A 13,313-nucleotide genomic window follows, 5' to 3' on the forward strand; every position below is an offset into this window, starting at 1 on the left:
CCGCTTCCCAAGTGAAGGTCAAGCTGGTGACCCGTCAAAGAACGGCGGATTGTTTCGAATCGAAGAACGGAGAAAAAAACAAAAGAGAAACACCACAGGCTATACAAACCATGGATGAAAACTCGGCTGTGCAGTATTTGGAAGCCTTGATCGGTCGCACCCTCCGAGTGCACGCGACAGACACGCGAATCTTTGTGGGCATCTTCAAGTGTACAGATGCGGTAGGTGGTTTTTCCTCCTGTCCTTGGTTTGTTATTGTTAGGCCGGAGCTTGGCGGAATGATACGAGATGGTGAACTTGATCCTTGTCTGACTTGATCGCATCCTCTCTTTTTTTTTCCACTTGCATTAGGCCCGAAATATCATCCTTGCCAACACCCACGAGTACCGGTATCCGTCCCCCTCCGCCGTCCGAGACGCGGCCACGAATGCGGAAGAGCTAGCCGCAGAAAGCGCGGTGACCGCGCAGAATATCAAGGTGTCCATGACGAGTCGGTTCATCGGGCTTGTGGTCGTCCCTGGTCAACATATTACCAAAATTGAGTTGGAGGAGCCCTCGCAACAGGGTCGCGTGCGGGACACTCTCAGGTCATAGTCAGGTTGCGAATCTCTGTCGTGACAAAACTACAGGAAACTTAACTACTTTGCGGCACGGGATGCTCAAGCCACGAACACGAATACTATACAGGTACTGTCTGGGCCTATGATGAGCGGGGAAGAAGGAGGGATTACGGGTGAACTGCTCGGAAGGGTTGACCCAGGAGGCGCATAAGTATTGCACAGAACCGAAGCAGTCAGCACGTTGATCTGTGCTAAATGCCCACACATACTGGGTGGGTGATATCAAGAAAGGGGGTTCCCTGCTCCTCAGCTGAGCTGTTGTGCGAGCCAAGGCGAAGCCCTCAAGCACTGCAACCACAACGTGGCTAGGAGAAATATTCAAACAAAGTCGTTGGTGCTTGGCGCAGCGTGCATGGACTTGGCAGCAGCAGCCACTGTCGTGACCATGCACCAGTGGGCTGGAGCTGAAATGGCGGTGTTCCTGCAGTTTGGCATACCGCTGCCTGTTGCGTGGTCGCGATGACTCAGAAGTGTATCTCGCATGGCATGATTGTTGCGTCCACAATCCTGCTCTAAATGGAGCGGCACAGCGTCAATTCGGGCTGGGATGATCACAGGACGGGGGCTGGAGACAATATCATCGATTTGGTGATAAAGCCAAGACCCGGCGTTTGACCTTGTGTATCTATATTCAGCCACCATGAGTGGGTGGATCAACGAGTCACTCAGGACGGCGAGTCAGGTGTGGTCGGAGCGTCTGAGAGGCTGACTGTCGGTAACCATCCGTAGATGAGTGATGCGTTCGGGACATGCATGATTTCAGGAATGATGAACCTATGATTATGGGAAAAGAAACGAAGCCAAGGACTTCACCAGGAGGGTGTGGAGGAGAGATACCAACCCTGTGGCTTATGTGTAGCTCTACTACTGCTCTAGATTTCATGGAGATTTGCTGGAACTGAGAAGCATGGAACCGTCATAATGTCATCGATGATCCCACCGTGGTCAATCATGTTATGAATTAGTCCGATGGAGACTCAACCAAGTCTGGATCGAAGTAAGATTTGACTTGTAAATAAATAAGATTAGGTGGACGGTGACAAAGCACCCCCACTAGACTCGAGCAAATCATCCGTCATCATCTGCGTTAAAATTCACCTACGAATGTGCTATAATAAGCAAGTGGTTCCTTGAGTGAACTGAGTTCCACACCCAAACAACCCAAACATTCATCCAGGCAGCTTTTGGTTTTCATTCCTCAGGCTTAAGCTTCCCCGTTCCGGGCCGACACATTAATCCGGACATGCCACACCCGCTATGGGCTGCAGGCTTGGATTCGAGACCAGAAACGAACTGAGCTGTTAACGTAACAGAGAAGTGAGTCTGAGTGGATGATTCTCTGATACTTCTTCCCCTCCCTATTTTGTTGCACTGACAGTAGTATTGATTTTTCTAGTCTTCCAGACTAGTAGTTCAGTCGTTTCAACCTGATAAGTTATTCATCTGTGGCTTGTGTGTATCAGTGTGTGAGAAGGTAAGTATTCGTGTCTGGGTCTGATCTGGACTGGTTTCTCCCCATTCTTTCTCCCTGCCACATCTCATCTCTCTCCCCGTGATGACGCATCTTTGCCTGTTTCCACAACTCTTATCATTTTCCCCTCCCACACATCTTTCCCACACCCCCCTTCCCTTCAGAAACACTTCCCCCCCCCCAAAACTTTACCTAAATTCTCCGTTCGAATATCTTACCTACCTATTACCTACTGCCTATCTCCACATGCCATCAGTTCCACTCCCAGTCTCTAGTGTCTTCTCTCCATTGTATTTGCCCCATGAACTAGTGTTCGCTCTGTCCTTTACCGCCTTGTCATCTCCTTCGTTTTCCTAACGGTCGCGATTTAGGAGCTGCTCGGCGAATCGGAGCTTATCCTTCCGACGACTAGCTCTCGGTGGCTGATGCTTTCGTCTGCCCCAAAGCCGATGTCCATCCATTCCTGCCTCTAATTCTTCTGCGCCATTAATTGAACCCGACTCCCCTTATCCTTCGCGTCATTTCGGAGGGCTGGCTCCCTTATTCTCGCTCAACTCTCTGCTGTGATCGTCGGCTACGACTCCTGCTTCCCATCCTCGTGTCTTGTGGTCATCGACTGCCCTCGTGACGATTGTTGACCTGGTCGACCTCCGCCAGTAGCGAAACGGTTCTCCTCTTTTATATCTTTCTACATACGCACTCGGAGGGCATACCCAGCCAAGACACCTGCTAGCATTCCAGCACCTAGCAGGGCCTGGTGCTCCTCCGCTGAACCTATATCCATCCCCGAGTGTTAGAGATTGAGCTTGGCAGATATTTCGCCGCTGCAGCAATGGGTCAATCGCATTCCAAGGGCAATAATGGCCCCGGCGATTCTTTGCAATCGTATCCATCCTTTTCTCGCTCCGACACCAAGGAATCCCTTCGCTCCCTTCGTGGCTCGATCCGATCCAAAATTCGTAGCAGCGACAGCCCCCGCGCCTCCACTTCTGCTCTGTACCAAACGGAAAGCCAAACCGATAAATCCGATGCTGGCTCGATTAAGTCGGCGGCAAGTAGACGGAGCTCGACCAATTTGAGCACCCAGTCACCTACCGCTGATGACTCCGTTTCCAAGACCGACTCATTGGAACCCCCTCCATCTCCGTCCCTGTCGAACAGTCTGAAACGAGGTCACAAGGATGTCAACGCCATGCAGCAGAGTGGGGAGGTTGACCTTGTGTCGGACGCTCCACCCACTGGGGTCGCACCCAAGGGCCCTTCCACACAGAAAGTGGGTGAATCTATTCTTATCAAGAGGGAAAACCAGCTGAACCCGATCCTGGACTTCATCATGAATACTCCCATGAACGACACATCGGGATCCCCAGGAATGGGAATGGGTGCTTTGAAGTCAATCGATCTGGATGACATGATTTCACGACTCCTCGATGCCGGCTATTCGACCAAGGTCACCAAAACCGTATGCTTGAAGAATGCCGAGATCGTGGCTATATGTACCGCCGCACGGGAACTCTTCCTAACCCAACCTGCCCTTTTGGAGCTGTCCGCGCCTGTTAAGATCGTGGGAGATGTTCATGGCCAGTACACTGATCTGATTAGGCTGTTCGAGATGTGTGGATTCCCGCCTGCCTCAAATTACCTTTTCTTGGGCGATTATGTGGACCGTGGAAAGCAAAGCTTGGAGACAATTTTGCTTCTGCTGTGCTATAAGCTCAAGTACCCCGAGAACTTCTTCCTGCTGCGCGGCAACCACGAATGCGCCAATGTCACTCGAGTATATGGATTCTATGACGAATGTAAACGGCGTTGCAACATCAAAATTTGGAAGACTTTCATCGATACTTTCAACTGCCTTCCTATCGCTGCGATCGTTGCTGGCAAGATCTTCTGTGTCCACGGCGGTCTGTCGCCTAGTCTTTCCCACATGGACGACATTCGAGGAATTGCTCGCCCGACCGACGTCCCAGACTATGGGCTGTTGAATGACCTTCTATGGAGTGATCCTGCAGATATGGAAGAGGATTGGGAACCCAGCGAGCGTGGTGTCAGTTATTGCTTTGGAAAGCAAGTCATTATGAATTTCCTGCAACGACATGACTTTGATCTGGTTTGTCGAGCGCACATGGTGGTTGAAGACGGCTATGAATTCTACCAAGATCGTATTCTGGTCACTGTCTTCTCTGCGCCCAACGTGAGTATCATCCGCAGTAGGCTTGTTTCGGTAATCTTCGGGTCACTGACTGTCTCTGAAATCTAGTATTGTGGTGAATTCGATAATTGGGGAGCCATCATGTCCGTTTCAGGCGAATTGCTATGTAGCTTCGAACTTCTGAAGCCGTTGGACTCTACGGCCCTGAAGAACCATATTAAGAAGGGTCGGAATAAGCGGAACAGCATGCTCAGCAGTCCCGTAAGTTGTCCCTTGCTTGCTCGTCAATTCTCGCCAAGTCCGAACACTGCTCCCTTGTGCAACAATGCTGAGGCGTTTGTACTGGGGACAATGTTTTCACTGGTGGGATGATCTGAACCGATGCTAACGTCTGCAGCCTGCAATTGTCTCGGCACAAAGCTACTAGAGGTCCTGGTAATTGCACGCCAAGTGATCATCATCCGTCTTATGTCACCTTCCAGTACTCGGGCTTTACACCGTGAAAAAAAAAGACCAATGCCCAACGTTCGCTATCGGCAAGGCAGCCTTTGACAACCGGCTGGGCTAGCACAGTATTACCGTCAGTCCGGCAGCGGCGCCATGGATTTCCCGTCCAACTCGGGTGCCAGCGTGAGGAATCCCACTGCAGCGCAGTGACCCTGGCTCTACCGACCAATTTCTTTCCATATATCTGATCTGCGGTTTGGCGGATGTGGGATGTGCCAGGCTCATTATCTCTCATGTGACTCAGAATCGACAGCATAGCGAGCCGAAGCTCCGAAACACGCGTCCTCCACAGACCGACCTTAGATGTCCATACATGGTTCAACAGACCAGACGGTCGTTCCATCACTGCCAATACTCATTGTCTACTGAAGAGAGGAGGATTCCTATGACTCAAGAGTAATAACAAAGAGAAGATGGGAATCAATGCGAGAGTCGCGTCTTTTGTTTTTTTCCTCTGCAACGATACATCACGGTTCCACCTACCCTCATATCACACATGAACACTGCTACGAGATTTTGATGCGTCACGATATGTATGCCGTACTCAGCAAGATCCGCAGGTTCTGGGTCTCTTTTTCTGCATTATTCCGAAGTCTTGTTACGTTTGTTGCCGTTCTGCATTTGAAACATGGTCCGTTCGATCTTTCCACCTACGAGTCGGGCTTAGTAGATATCTCAAGGGAAATTACACTGGCGTTCCGCTGTCTCGACTTGTGCGTCATCGTCTTATTTTCTTGATAGTGATCTACTATTCTATTCATTCTTCGTCGATGAGAAAAGCGAGTCATCATCCGGGCCTTCCCCGAAAGTATGTTTGTATGTACATCACAGAATCCAGTCGATTGAAGTCCGATGGAAGATCTACCAGTGATGGTGATGCAGGATGAAGTATGCCCCTCATACCCAGTAAGACAGTGATCAACAAGCGGCAAGGGGTGGAGTCAGATGACGAAGGGAGGCGAAGAACCGCACCTTGTTTATTATACCGAGTCCTATGCACTCAACTGCTGTGCTGTGCTATACTGTGCTGTACTGGACACTGCGCAGTAGTATGGCTTTTAAACTCCGTACGGAGTAGTTCCACCTTCTTCTGGCCGACTCAATGCTTCGTAGGTGTACTCCGGAGTACTGCTGTAGTACGTCAACAACGCACAACATCCTCCTCCACCTTTGTGAATTATGGTTGCTTGGTTAGTTGTTTGTACTGTACGTCATGTATTGGGACAATCCACCTACACCTATTTACCGGTATCTGCTCAAGTTTGATCTTGGCTGATGTTGTTGTTGCCTCGGCCCGGGGGTGTGGGGGAACAAGGCGATTGTTCCAGGCAGGCAGGCAGGCAGGCAGTCACAGCACAAGATGACTCCTGTGTCCCACGCAACGCTGAAGATTGTAATCCTCATGTTCGAATCCTGTCGTGGCTTGCTGACAGTGGTTGACGGTGGTTGACACCACCCACCATTTTCTAGACTGTAGCTTGTAGTAGTCATGGCGACTTTCTGCCATACTGCTTGGTAGTATAGGACGGGGTACTGTACTTGGTACTCTAGTATGTAGAAGGATACTTACTGGCTTTTTGGCATTCGAGGTGAACAGTGTGTTGTATTACGGTCGAATCATACTTTTTTCGAGGGAACGAATAGTCGGAGTAGGTTGAAGAGAATGGCATGATAGGGTACTAAGATAGGGGCATTGTACTGGTAGCTGGACAGAATCGCCATTGTAACAATAACAACAAGCCTTGTCTGATCCGGAGCATAATGTGGGCTAACATTCAACATCGCAGAGTTTGGCTTCTAACTTACCAGGTTTGTTTGTTTGTTCGTCGTAGCTAGTTGGTAGGGACATCACATGGCGGAAAAACGAAACTCAGCGGTATGATGGAACAAGCAGATATAGAATTGATTTCATCCCTACAGCCTGTAGCAGAAAGAGCAAAAAGTTCAAGTTCAAGTGCAGTGCGAGTGAAACTGAGTATAATTGATTTTTTTTCCTTCCTCCACCTCCAAGCGCCCTTCAGCGCCGGAATCTATAAACAAACTGTCTCAACAACCTCTCTGCTCTACAGCTTCTATGACAGCAACAACAGCTTACAGCCTGTGATTTGACAGCTAGCACCACCTTTACTCGTAATCCCGCACCCATTTCTCCGGCAATGCAACATCCCACATCGGTCTCTCCACGATAGCGACCTCCAGGAACCCATCCGCGCCGCGCTCCTCTGCCTCCTCGTCCTCGTCCTCGTCTTCATCCCTGCCGCTACCGCTTAGGGTAACGATGCCCAGCAAATCACGGTACTTATATGTATGCCACCACCGGCGACCGGGCAGGGTGTTGGCGACATCCGTGCTGCTGGCGCCGGCCAAGACGATCTGCTTGGTGTGCGAGGAGGGGGAAGGCGAGTCTACTGCGTCATGAGCCCCGCCGGCGAGCAGGAGCTTGTCCTGTCTGCCGCCGATAGAGACGCGCTTCATCGGGGTGCTGGTTTCGATGGTCTGGCGCTCGCGACGGAGGCGCGCCAGGGCGACTTCATTCTGCGCGGCGCGTTCCTCGTCATCTTCTGCGTTATCGTCGTCGTCGTCCTGGTGGTGGGCCCGAGGGGCCTTCTCGAGAGAGATCACTTCGGCCTGCGTGTCGTCGGCGCCGTCGATCCTGCGCATTTTGGTGCCGAAGAAGACGTCGGATTGCGCGAGCGACATGCGGTCTCCGGCGCCGCTGTTGGGTTTCTTGCTCGTGCGGGCGTCATCCTCCGTGAGGTCGCGTTTGCGTTTTTGGTTGGCGTTGGTGGTAGCGAGTTGGGTGTTCGGGTTGGTGTTGTTCTTGCTGGGGGTGGAGGTGGTCTTGTTCTTGGGGGCGGAGGTGGAGGTGGTAGAGGAGGGTTGGTAGGGGAGGTCGGCGGCGGCGGTGAGTTCCTCGGGAGAGGGGAAGTCCTGGTTCAGATCGAACATCCACAGCCAAGAGGTGCCGTACAGCCAAAGGCGCTCCCGCGTCTTGGACAGATCCCACACGCAGCCCATGGCGCGGTCCTTGACGCCCCGGAACTCCGCCGGGAGGAAGGCCTTCGGATTGCGGCGCGACCAGTCGGACAGCTTGCCCTCGGCGGCGTCGAACTCGACGAGCTGGTGCTCGCTCGTCAGGGCCATCAGCCGGGTTTCGCTGCTCTTCTTGCTGCTGTTGTCGGCGCCGTTGGTCAGAAGTTTGGTCTTGGCTAGGTTGGCAGGCCGGAAGGAGAGGAGGACAACGCCCGATTTGAGACGCGGGATGGGGGACTCGGCGGCCGCGTACTTCCACCGTTCGCCCTCGATGACCGGCGATTCGTCCTCATCGTCGGAATCTTCCTCGTCGTCGTCAGAATCGGCACTGGGTTTCTTGTTCTTGCTGGAAGCCGACTCGCCGGCTTGCTCCAGCACCCAGGAGTCGACACAGCCGGAAAGATCGCCCGAGGCGACGACGTTGCTGTCGTGGGAGAACACGACGCAACGCACCGTCCGCTCGTAGTCGCCGAGGGTACCGTGGGAGGCTTTCTCGAAGCGAAGGTGGCGAGAAGCCCGGTTGAGCCTGACAAGATGGGGCAGGATTTGGGGCTTCTCTTGAGCGGCCGGGGCGGTTTGAATGCGGGCAAGGTAGAGATTGCTGTTCGGGCGAACAACACAGATCCACCGGCTGTCGGGGGACACGGTCACCACTCGCGCTCCATCCTCTGTGAGCGCCTCGGGAACATCTAACTTCTGAACGCGGAGAGTGCCCTTCTCGTCACCCTTGCGTCGACGCACGGCAAAGACTTTGACCGTGGAGATGGTGGCCACGACTAGGATCTTTCCGTCTGCAGATAGCATGGCCGAGGTGATGTTTTCTTCGCCCTAGTATACTATTAGACAAGGATCCCCAAATTATGAAAAAAAGCCCTCGTACCTGAATCAAAACCTTTGCAACCAAGCGATGCCGTTGTCCGTCAGGGATATCGTGCGACGCGGGCCCCCGCAGCATGCGCCAAATGCTGACCTCGCGGTCCCAGAAGCTCATGACTAGTCGGGACGAAGGCGAGGATGCAAGCTGGGGTATTTGAGGCAGGCTCGACAGTTTTCTGTGGTGTTCCTTGCCAAACTCGCGGAGCGGGAGGACAACGGGGGTTGCGTCGGGACCTATTGGGCAAAACGTTAGCCAGCCGAGAAGAGGCATGAAGAAGGAGATCACGCATACCTCCAGACACAACAATACTGATATCTCTCGTCTCGTAGACAGCAAAGGTCTTGACATCATGCGTGTGGTACCGACGATGCATGACCTCCGCCCAACGGGCTTTGTCGTTCTTCTCGCCATCCTTCTTCCGGTAGACGACCGTTCTCTGGTCGGCACCACCACTAACAACGGTATCTCCATTCGCGCTCACTGCCACATCCAACGTATCCGCCAGATGGCCCTGCAGCCGCTGAATGAGGGCGTAGTTCTTCCCGTCCCAGAAGCGGATCTCACCCGCCGAATCGCCCGACACAATCGTCCCATCTGGAAGACACTTGACTGACCAGACGAGCAACTCCTTAGTGCCACCGGAGGGGCCTTTGCCGAGCGAGATCGTGCGCAGCAGCTGGCCATTGCGGATATCGAACAAGCGAATCGAGCTGTCCGCATAGCCGGCCACGATCGTGTTCCGGTTCTGGAAGGTGACGCTCAGCACGCGCGACCGTTTCGTGGACGGCCGCATCAGCCGCACAAACTGGAGATCCCCCTCGGCGGTGGATAAGATCACAATCGATCCGTCCGCACAGCCGGCCGCCAGATGCTGGCCCGTATACTCGCCCTCAGCGGGGGCAGCCCCAGCACCACCCTTGCGCGAGGAAGCCTGCCAGCGCGGCTGCGCCGCCAGACACCAGATCTCGCCGTAGTTACCGCTCGAGTGACGCAGCGGCCGCCCTTGCTCCAGATCCCACTCCGTCACCGCAGTCGAGAACCCGATGCTGAACAGCCGCAGCTTGCCCGGCAGCTTGGTGCCCTCCGGCCCGGCCTCCTGCGGATCCTGCGTCCACACCAGACCCTCGATGCTCCGGTCTTTGCCTCCCCGCAGCACCGTCTCCTGGAACCAGGCGCCGCGCAGCGGGTTCCAGATCACTATGTCGCCGTTGGCGCGTCCGATCGCGAGCCGCAGCGTCGGCACACCCCGACCGGCGAGTTCAGCCGAGGGAGGGTGTGAGAAGGCGAGCGCATTGATCGCTTGCGGGTTGTAGGGGACAAAACGGCAGCGGTGGATGTCCATTGTTGCGATTTCCTTGCTCCTCGTTTCCTGGTTCTGATGGTTGATCTATGTCTTTCGTCGGTATAATAAAAGAAGACCCTCCTTCCTGGCCGTGTATTCTTCCTCTTGTACAGGGGACCGCGCTTCGTGATTGTTCGCGACAGGGGATGTTTCTTCGTGATAATTCTCCGATTGAGGGGGGGGTTGCAGCAGATTTTGAGGAACAAGTAGATGTCACTCTCTCAGTAGTGAATTGGAAAGCAGATCTGCCCGGCTCAGCTTATAGAGCCGACCGTTTAAACAATCATTCCGAAATGATTCGTATGGGATTCTGGGTTGAAGGTCTAGGGCGAGGTCGAATCGAGACTTTTTTCGCGGGCGGTCCTTTGGGGAAATTTTTGGGATATGATTTTTAGCGCGCCCGCGGAGGTTCCACCGGAACCTGAAATCACGTGATTCAACCCCGATGGTGTAGTAACCAGCAGCAATAGCATCGTCGCTAACATCTAGAAATGTTCTGTGGCAGAATACTTCTGCGGAGCGTACTGAGTGTCTGAGTTTGGGTGCAGCTTACAGTGGAAAGTCTTGTGTCATGTAATTGTCGACTGTAGGTTATACTGAGACCGGCCCCTACACATATACTAGTCAATGCAAGCAAGTTACTCTAACTAGTTAACTACCAGTAGTCACGATCTCTTCTGTAAGCGAGCTGCAAAAATGGCAACCATGTTGTCTATGGGGAAATTAAACAAAACTCCCCAGAGTCATATTCTGAAGTATTTAACTTCTTGTTTCTGTATTCTAAGATAACCAGATACGACATGTTAAGCAGTCATCAGAAGTCTGCTTATCACTTTGGCTAAAGCTACACATGACACTAAGCAGGAGATCGATGCAGCTGGTACTTCATCTGTGGCACTTAATGAGGATTGTATGTGATAGGTGGTGATATAGATATAGTCAAGAGGTATCGTTGATCACCTGACTACGCCCAACGTTCGAGACCATTTACAATATTGAGCATTGTCTGTTTCTCGTTGTTCGCAACCTACCTTTATTCCTTCCGCCAGTCATCAAGCATTGCAGAAGCAAGCTAAGGGCCAGACAGCCCACAGCGCCTGGACTGCTGCTGCGGATCATTTCGAAGCTTGGGAGCTCAGGTTCAGCCGCCGATGCACATAGACAAAATGACAAGCAGGTGTTGGAACAAATCAATTGTGATGGAAACCACGGTATTGATTTCAAGCAGGGTCTGAAACGCACAAATAGATGGCTCTGGAAGCTGCATGGGAAGATTGCAATGCTCGAGGTCGTATCTTCCCTGGTCTCGGTGATAGACATTGACGGCTCCTTGTCAATCAATAGGCCATTTGTGAGCGAAGGGTATGCCACGTCAGAGACACTATCTGCACGACGCAATTCGCGGGCACTTGACTCGCGAAATGGGTGGCAAAGCGACTAGCATTGCAGACTGACAGCGACTGTCCAGCAAATCGGGCTAAAGGGGGAACGGGGGGCGAAAAGGCATCCCAGGCTTATGCACCGTCAAAGTGTAAGAAGTTCGGATGAGAAAGACAGGAAGAGACGCCATCCGTCCCCTTTAACCCGCCGTGGAATGAGCCAAAAAGGGGAACTCGCATAATGAATGAGATATTCGAGGGGCTTACATCCTTAGCAGCCATGATCCCTGTAGTGCGAAGCAGTCAGCAGCAAGGCACAATGATGACGGTGGGCCGGACTCAATGACTGCTGCTTCCAACACCCACCCCGGTGAATTCCTCTTGCAAGCTCAGCTGAATGCCATTAGCGGGTGGATGCCTTTTATTCTAGGGTTCTGTTCCTTTGAACCCAAACTCTCATCTGATTCGATCGGCGGCAATGCGGGGTATTCAAAACCGATGGACACGATCCAGACATGATTTGCCGCTGTCGGACTTGTCCAAGCAGGAGCCCGAGCCGCACCACCACAAACATGGTGGGAAGACAGCGTTGCAGATATCAATCCGGCGTTGGTTCTGTAGAGTCGTGGACACATCACAGTTCATTGTCACTGATCCACGCGCCCCTCCCTGATGTTCATGGGCTCAGAAACATGGTGGCTCGAGTGAAACTTAAATGCCAGACAAAGATAGATTAATTTCCCGAGCCGCGAAAGCATCTCAAACATACCTGTAGCTCAGTAGGGTGGCGCCCTAGGTCCATTGGAAGACAAACGATCTGCTAAGATTCTTGGACCACCAAAGAGTACGACCGCAGACAAGACGAATGAGGGGAGACAAGCGACATTCACCAGTCCTTCTTGTCCTCCTTGAATAAGGCTTATATGCCGTTTCACCACCGTTGCATCGACCGCAGCTTGCAGACCTGGTGCGTGATACCATACCTGAAAGGCAGGCAACGCGTCTTGGTTGACAAGGCATCTACCATGGCACTAGACGCGCAATCTCGGTCAGCCTGCCTTGGATGCGAACACCACTCCTGTTTTGACAGTAGTTACGGGGTCGATGTCGCAGTTTGTTCCAGTAATTGAGCCAGCGTGGTTGACAAGGACCCATGCAGCGATCGCAATCTCCAACCACGAACAGCTAGAGCAAGACTCTCAGGTTCGTCGCGTAGTCAACCCGCCCATAAGCCATCAGGGATCGTTCAAGGGGGGCCAGGCCGCTAACTAGGACTGATGGATCAGAAATAGCGCCCGTTACTACAGGCATCAGTCATTTCTCAATCGGGAAGGTGACTGAATCAGACATCCGAGGTCCGGAGGCGGGGAACAGTTCCATGAATGGCAGCTAAACAAACCTACCGGTGACAAATATAGTCAATGGGCTCTGCTTGTGCGATCTTCCAAGATAACAAAGCGAGCATAATGAAGAACGGAGTTGTCGGAAATTTCCAAGGAACCGTGATTGGCACAGGTCTTAACCAAGCGAATGATCACAGCCCCAAAGCATGTAGTCTGAGTCGTGACCCGTGAATCCGAGTTGTCTCTCCCGGAATAGTGGTAATTTGCAAGGCACGGGAAGGCGGGACGCAGTTACAAGCCTTCTTTTAGGTGCGTCTGGGCCAGTGTTTTCCGGAGAAGGAATAATTGGAACTGGAACAAGCCGAATTGGCAACAAGCGCGAGAGGACGCGATTGTCGAATCATGGCGCGTAGAAGGGCCTGCACAACATCTGCGCCAAGCACCACGAATAAGACTTTCACAATTTATGTCATCTCCAAAGCCCCTTAAATAGTGAACTTTGTTTACTGGGGCCGTCTCGGGGAGAGACATGGTCGCACGACCCCTTATCCGGGGGGAGGAATGGCACTGATGGAAACAGGGGAGCGAG

At 52.7% G+C, this 13,313-nt stretch overlaps 4 protein-coding genes across 4 annotated transcripts; 2 read left to right on the forward strand and 2 right to left on the reverse strand.

Annotated features, from left to right (window-relative positions):
• Positions 1-110: 110 nt before the first annotated feature.
• BP01DRAFT_379463 (LSM domain-containing protein) lies at positions 111-594 on the forward strand (the record flags this gene model as incomplete). The annotated part of the gene is made up of 2 exons (XM_025577152.1): positions 111-221; positions 352-594. The coding sequence occupies 2 exons, from the start codon at positions 111-113 to the stop codon at positions 592-594; spliced, it is 354 nt and encodes a 117-aa protein (XP_025435055.1).
• A 2,092-nt stretch (positions 595-2,686) lies between these two features.
• On the forward strand, positions 2,687-4,690 carry phzA (putative serine/threonine protein phosphatase). The gene is made up of 3 exons (XM_025570387.1): positions 2,687-4,285; positions 4,352-4,504; positions 4,641-4,690. Exons 1-3 carry the CDS (start codon positions 2,924-2,926, stop codon positions 4,668-4,670), a joined length of 1,545 nt encoding a protein of 514 aa, XP_025435056.1. The 5' UTR covers positions 2,687-2,923; the 3' UTR covers positions 4,671-4,690.
• A 2,023-nt stretch (positions 4,691-6,713) lies between these two features.
• ura7 (small subunit rRNA maturation protein UTP4) lies at positions 6,714-10,359 on the reverse strand. Its single transcript, XM_025572468.1, has 3 exons — positions 8,952-10,359; positions 8,664-8,893; positions 6,714-8,611 (listed from the first exon to the last, which is right to left on the reverse strand). Exons 1-3 carry the CDS (start codon positions 10,000-10,002, stop codon positions 6,875-6,877), a joined length of 3,018 nt encoding a protein of 1,005 aa, XP_025435057.1. The 5' UTR covers positions 10,003-10,359; the 3' UTR covers positions 6,714-6,874.
• Positions 10,360-10,916: 557 nt separating this feature from the next.
• On the reverse strand, positions 10,917-11,546 carry BP01DRAFT_120587 (uncharacterized protein). The gene has a single exon (XM_025570388.1). The coding sequence runs from the start codon at positions 11,320-11,322 to the stop codon at positions 10,990-10,992; it is 333 nt and encodes a 110-aa protein (XP_025435058.1). The 5' UTR covers positions 11,323-11,546; the 3' UTR covers positions 10,917-10,989.
• Between the last annotated feature and the right edge of the window lie 1,767 nt (positions 11,547-13,313).

The sequence above is a fragment of the Aspergillus saccharolyticus genome, assembly GCF_003184585.1.
Source record: "Aspergillus saccharolyticus JOP 1030-1 unplaced genomic scaffold BP01scaffold_3, whole genome shotgun sequence".
Classification (NCBI taxonomy): Eukaryota; Fungi; Ascomycota; class Eurotiomycetes; order Eurotiales; family Aspergillaceae; genus Aspergillus; species Aspergillus saccharolyticus.